The 7,206-nt window shown below is 30.2% G+C and overlaps 1 protein-coding gene across 1 annotated transcript in view; it reads left to right on the top strand.

The window, feature by feature from the left end:
* Window positions 1–966: 966 nt before the first annotated feature.
* LOC145317350 (carbohydrate sulfotransferase 11-like) overlaps window positions 967–7,206 on the top strand; it is a 47,426-nt gene continuing 41,186 nt past the window's right edge. The window contains exon 1 of the mRNA XM_080158768.1: window positions 967–1,174. Coding sequence (XP_080014894.1) covers window positions 1,082–1,174 — 93 coding nt within the window. The 5' untranslated portion in view covers window positions 967–1,081. The remainder of the gene's footprint in view (window positions 1,175–7,206) is intronic.

Below are 7,206 nucleotides of genomic sequence, written 5' to 3'. Positions count from 1 at the left end.
CAAAATATTTTGTAGAAAAATTTTCTGAATCAGAATAGAAAAATGAATAAATAGATTTGAACAAAATAGATAAAAAAAAATTCAAATCTTAAGTTATATTTTTGTTATATTGTTATAATTTCAGTTAAATGTTTTATCCTTATATAAAACTATAAAAGTAATGCATGTCTGTCTATCCACTTGTGAACAGTATATACTTCTTATAGGTCCTCAAAAGGTTTGAAACTATGTTTGGAGAAGGTACCACTACCATCCAAAAAGAAGTCATCCATAGAAAACTTTTTTTCTTTTATCTTTTTAAAAATGAAATCTAAATTTATTTGTTTCTTTTTTAACAACTTAGAGTTAGATGACTTTTTAAAACATCTTACATTTGCGTCATTTCTGTTTTATATTAATGATTATTGCAATATTTTTCTTTATTTACAAAAGATGGACACAATTGTTCTTCAGTTAATAGTTAACCTTTGTTGTTGTTACGTTTTAAAATCGCGCAACCTTGTTGCACATAAGATGAATGAAGATTTACGCTGCTACGCGCGAGCACGTTCATATCACCAACTACAAAGGCACGTTTGCGCGCTTATACGTTCATGTATCAGTTCGTGCGCGCCGTAATATAATTTGTTCTGTAGTCTTTTATTCAAACTTAATTCACAGTTTATAATTCAGTTTATTCAGACCAAAATTCAATTGTTCTACTGCAATGTCAGGCGACCCTAGATTCCATATAAAAGCTTGTTCAGCACTTCTTTCTCTCTCTTTATCCATCTAAAAATCCCCCTCCTACTCCTTACCCTTATATTACATATATCAGCCTCCTATCACCCCTGATTAACATGTCCTCCTTTATCGCCCCCCCCCCCCCCCCAACCGCCGACAGCCTCTGTCTCTATGTGGTGGAGAGCCCCTTCAGTGGCGACGCGATCAAACAACGCTAAATTCGCCGTATATTTAACTCAGTAAACAAAAAGACTTCAATCATGCATACGAACCATTGTTAGTGATTATTATGATTTAAACTTATTAATCAAACACAAAGTGATCTAATCAATGCTAGATTTTGATCTAATGACAATGAATGATAATTAAAGTCATGGCTAGGTTGAAACAAATACTTATTGGTTGTCTAGCAACTATTGTTATTCTGTTTTTAGCCCTAAAAGTTACAAAGGTGAGTGTATACATATTATATAGTCTAGTCATACATATTTCAAAACTGTACATATTTTGAGTTTTAAATAAAATTGATAGACAAAGGGATAACAAAATTTGGTAAGGGATTTGGACGTCAGTAGCACTCGTATGTTTTATGGAGAATCTTCTTATTTGCATTTAAGATTTTTAAAGCATCTAAACTTTGATAACTTTAAAGCATTGTCTAAAGGTAAAATTTCAATGACTGTTTAGCACCATATAAAAGTGATCATGATTGACAGGGCATTCATGTCAACTTTATGGCATTATGAGAGGGGAAAAATTGTCGTCAATTTAGCTTGCTATCATGAACATAATTTATTAGTCAGTTCTTTCATCTAGTAGGAGGGGATGGGATGGGTTAAAGGGGGTTGAAAGGGGATCGTTATTTTAGCCAGCTACTAGTTTCACTTTAATTGAGTTCATGATAAGTAATAATAAATCCATTCTTGTATAATATTGACATTTTTGTGTATCTACTTATCTCTTTAGCCTGTATAATCTAAGCCACGAAACAACATGTATTGCCCATCTTTTTGATCCAAGGATGTAGGAATAGGACAATAAATGATAAAAAATCCTCCTTCTCTCAATTTCAAGTTTTTAAATTTGGTTTTGGTAGCAAGTGAATGTTCGAGGGAAGAATAGTTATTTCTCGTATCGTATTATAAACGGCTTTCCGCGGATATAGAATGTACAATTATAAGATTAAAACTAGTTTATTTAGCCCCGTGGTGCCGAAGGCACCGGCAAAAAAACTAGTTTTAATCTTATGATTGTACATTTCTATATTCGTAGAAAACTGGATATAATACGATGCTAGACATAGTTTTTTCGTATGGATGAGAACCGGTTCCTATCCACCGGATTCGAATGAATACGAGAAAATGTTTTAAGTTGATTAAATCCTCTATATTGATTCCAGTCCAATTGAAAAATATTTTTGGGTTATTTTTTTCAAAATAATTGTAATAGCTTTACAGACAGACGGATAAATTTGATATAAGAGAAGATGCCAATCTGGAAAATATTTGCAAGTTATTTTAGATCTAAAAACCAACCAAGTAAATTATTCTTCTACAGCAGAGTTATTGACGGACGGACAGATGGACGTTGTCATATATATCTAAAGAAAATTGCTGCTAAATAACAAAACAACATGCAATACATTTTACCCTTCTTTCTTTAATTTTTTTTCACTCAACACAAAAACAATTTTTATTGAACTATTTGATCTTTACATGCATCATTTTATGTAATAGTATTCTCAAATATTACATATATGGGTTCTATCAAATACACTTTACTAATATATACGACTATTACTTTTTAGATAATTTGTATCATAGATAGTGTTTTATTCAATTTTTACAATCTTCTTTAACTCAAAAAGTTCTTTGGAATATTTGTATAGGAAATTAGTGGTAGATAATTATTTTAATAGATTATAGCCATCAATAGGTATCCAAACTTCTTGCTTTGATTTCCTATATTTGGAAGGGGATGTGTTACCCTTATCCGTAAAATAGCTTAAAACCACCATTCGTAATAAGTGTATAAAAAACACTGTTTCCTTTCTGTCTTTTTTAAGGCTTAACGTTGCTGTCATTTCTGCTTTAAAGTATATTTTTTTTCAAAATTGCAGCTACAACCAATAGAGACCTCTAGAGTCCATACCAGCTGGGTAGAGGTGCCCTTCCCTAAAATATTTTTTAACCTATAAGAAGCCCAACTGCAAGAAAAATAATCTAAGTAACATTATGTTTCTTTTTTTAGGGTAAAGATCTTTAGTGAACAGTTTGGTAAACTTGATGGGTATTTACAAATTCCCCTTGAATTTCCTCATTGCTAAGAATTATTTACTGTGAAGCAAATGTCATTTTTTATTGCATTAACAGATGTCTACTTTTTTATAACTAGGACTAAAATCTAGCCTACCAAAGTAGTTGGGTGTGTGTATGTCTATTTGTTGTTGTGTATGTTTAATATAGAAGTGCAGCGCAGTGCAGCGGATAGAAAATAGAAAAGTTTACTATTGGACTTTCAGGAATGAGGGATATTAATTAGGTTTGGTACTCAGTAGTTTATATTTCACTAGTGGATGCGCCCAAAGCATTTAGGGGCTCTATAATCAAAGGGATATGGATGGGAAAAAAATAGCCTAAAAGAACATTAGGACCTTTAAGAAGCATCATTGTAAAGGAGGACCATTTATGTTCGTTAGTTAGCGAGATCCTTCGCTACATACAGAAAAAAGCTTATTACTTTATATAATAGGATTATCAATTCGAAACCGATTAATAAACGTTGGATTAGAAATTTTTCTCAGCATTAATGAAAATAATATTTCATTTTATTATCCGCGGAAAGCTGTCAATAATACGATGTGACAATAACTAATATCCGAATAGAAAGTGAGGAAAGTACTTTTGGCAAGTCTATCTATTAGTAAGGTCTGTAAGTTAGTATATCAAAAAGTTAAAAACTTAATTTTAGGCATGTTAATAAGTGATAATACAATTCTGAATGGTTATCAATTGAAATTTAGTTACTTTTTATATATCTTGTTAAATTCAAATATTTATTGGTTAATGTCAAAGTTTAAACTTGCATTAAGTTCCAACGCACGCGCCAATATAACAGCAGGGAAAACAGGAATAGGACAAGGAAAAAGAAACAGGACTTCCCCCAAATTATATTGTGTATTGTTCTACATTTAGTTTTGGTTATAAAAGTTGTAGATTAATTCCCCCTAGCCATTCCTTCTTAAGTTCAGGGCTATAAAGAAACAAGACAATGGACGATAAATTGATACACATCCCCCAACGATAATAAAATAAATTCTGTAATGATTTTTAGTAGAAAATTTGGACACTTCTAGTTTAGAACCAATCAATTAACCAACAAATACTATAACGTAGTTATAAAACTTTGGGTACCAGTGTAATTTACAATCCAATGTACCCTCCCTAACTCTCTTTATATTGGGTGTGTACATGTACTAAAAATTCTAGAGAACCTACCTGCTTTATTTATATGTATTAGGTGGACCCACGAATTTATACATGTTAGAGTTGAGAAACCATATTCAATAATTTTCCGTGCTTTCCAGAAAAATGCCATTCGAAACCCCCCCCCCCCCCACCTAAATGAATTTAAAATGAGGGGGTTAGGTATTTTTTCTAAATGACTAATCCTGTAGGGGCCTATATCTTTTAAGCCCTAACCCTTCGGGAAATCCCAGTACTCAATATAACCTAACCTCATCTGACCTGAAGTTATTAAAAAACAAACAGAAAATCACCCACCCACATTTTTTTCCAAAATGAAGAGGGGGTGAGCTGAGCTTCTATGCTCAATAAGGCAATTTGAAAGAAATTACCGGATTTTTTCAAACACAATTACAAATTTGCAAGGACTTAGTTTTAGAAGTTAATATTTCTGAGCCTAAAATCTAACTTGTAAAAACATGTGGGTTCCTAATACATATACTTATGAGTAGTATAGTCTAGCGTAGCTGTACATTTGAAAAGCCACTCTTTAACTTAGTTTGGTAATTTTAGATAAACATAAAAGAAATAAATACATGCATATATATATGTATACGATTGAAGTATCTTATTCTATGATACAGATTTTACTCTAAGCAACAGTTTTTAAATTTATAAAAAGTCTTATGAAATATCTTGAATTCTAAAACTTATATAATAATTTTACTTATTTTAGGTTAACTCACAAACAAAATCTAGATTTTACATATTTATTCAGTTATAGCGAATTGTATCTTATAAATTTTCATTCAGCTGTACTTTTGTATAGCAACTATTTCACTTTATTTGAAAATATAAATTAAGCTCACTAGTTTAATCTATCAAAGACCAACTTTTTTGGTCAAATTGTAAATGTAATAAGACTAAACATTAAATCTTCAAAAATGCATTCAAACAATTTTTTACTTTACGAGAGAGAAAAGTTTATATCTAACAACAATCATTTATAAATGAAGCAATTGTTTTTTGTACTTTTTTCAGACAAACATCTGATCAAAGAACTAAATATAAGAAAAAGAAAATGTTGTCACGCCCCCAAATTAAATTTCCCTAAAATTATCTGACGCGCCGTAAAAAAAAACACTACTTAATAGAGGCAAGTCTCTCACGGTCAATGAAAATTACGTAAGAATTATGGTAGAAAATATCATGAAACTTCCTATTAAGCAAAAAAACTACTAATCATTACATACACTATTACACATAGGGGGTCAGTAATACATAAAAATCCGGGGGGAAAATATAATCAAATTATTTTTCAGTATGGGTTTGAAACCGATTATTATCCGTTGGAATCGGTTTTTAGTCATACTAAAAAATTATGTATGACAAACGATTATTTAAAAAATCATAAAATTAATAACAGTTTTGCTAGCCCGGGCCACCGGCCCCTCGGGTCTAACAAAACTGGTTTAAAACTTATAATTTTTCAATTAATATCCGCGGAGAGCTGTCTGTAATACCATGTAATAAATCACTATTCATTCTCAATATTTGTTTTCTTACAATATTATTTCTTGATCTGCCTATTTCAATTTTAATTAAGATCTCTAAAAGTATATATCTAAGGTTGTGTTTCTATATAGAATCTTTCTGTTGGTCAAGAGTGGGCTTTACTTTACTAGCGTTTCTCTTAGGGCTTTTTTAGCACCCCCCCCCCCCCGAAAAAAATATAGATTTAAATATAATAGTCCTTCTAATTCTTAGATTTAAATCATATTTCTATAAAAAAATATTGTTTTGTGTTTAACTAGTAGAGTATATTAATAATATCACTTTAATATCCGAACTTGTTGTTTGTTTGTCAAAATGCTTTAAATTGGTGCCGGACAAAAAAGTCAAGTAAATTAATAAAACGGTCATAATAGTTTTTTATCGCTTTGTATTATAGAAAGCCCTCCGTGGAAAGTAAATTGATGAATTACAGATTAATTCCAGTTTTGTTAGCACTGAGAGGCCAAAGGCACGGGATTACAAATACATTATTCGTATATTTATCATATCCAATACGATACGATGCGTGATTTTTCAGTATGGGTCAGAACTGGTTTTAATAAAGCGGATAATGTTCGGTTAAGAAACGATTCTGGAAGTTATATTAATCTTTCGACTTTTAGTTTTGTACATATTTTTAAATTATATTAACTTTATTATTTTTCTCAATGGTAATTCTAAGATTTATAACTTAATTTCTTTGTTTCCTTTTAACCTTGAATATAACTTTTAGGGATCTAAAGAGATAAGACAATGGCTGGTAAATTTATATACATCATCAATGATGATAACCAAATTACCCCTTAGATTATAATTCGTGGTTGAAACGATTGGACACCTAACTTAATGAATCCACTAATCAAAATTAAAAAGTCCCCAAAGTTATTAAGCCAACGAATAAGAATATAAAAATGTAAAACTTTGGGGACTAGTGTAATGAACATAACAATGTCCCCTCCCTCCCTGTATAACTATAGTAACTATGCTTTAAAGAAATTAATTATTGTTCCTATTTTGACAACTTTTTTATTTAATATTCATATTTTTGTTTTGTCCCACGCAATTATCTGACAACCAAAATTGACAAATTTCCAACAAATTTAACTGTTTGTGTATTCAAATTTTCTTAAATTAAAAACAACAATATGTCACAAAAAATGATTATTCATAAGATTATAATTGGTTAGAAAGCTTAGAAATTTGTTTATCAATAACGGGAAATGAAATTAAAAAAGGAGAGAAAGCAAAATAAATTAAATTAATTTTCTTGATAATATCATTTTTAAGTCCTCTAATTATTAAAAAAATATGGTAAGTTTTAAATCAGACACATTTTATTTATCAATTTCTTTTTAGTTTTGTGTTAGTATTCCCTAGTTTTTCCCTGGAAATTTTTGATAAAAAAAATTATTTGCTTATTTTAGGTTAGGTAAGCTATGTTAAGTAAATATTATTTAGATAGAAG

The sequence above is a fragment of the Acartia tonsa genome, chromosome 1 (assembly GCF_053477335.1).
Source record: "Acartia tonsa isolate MP-2025a chromosome 1, ASM5347733v1, whole genome shotgun sequence".
Classification (NCBI taxonomy): domain Eukaryota; kingdom Metazoa; phylum Arthropoda; class Copepoda; order Calanoida; family Acartiidae; genus Acartia; species Acartia tonsa.
Note: the sequence above shows the minus strand (reverse complement) of the source record. Positions and strands in the feature narration are given on the sequence as shown.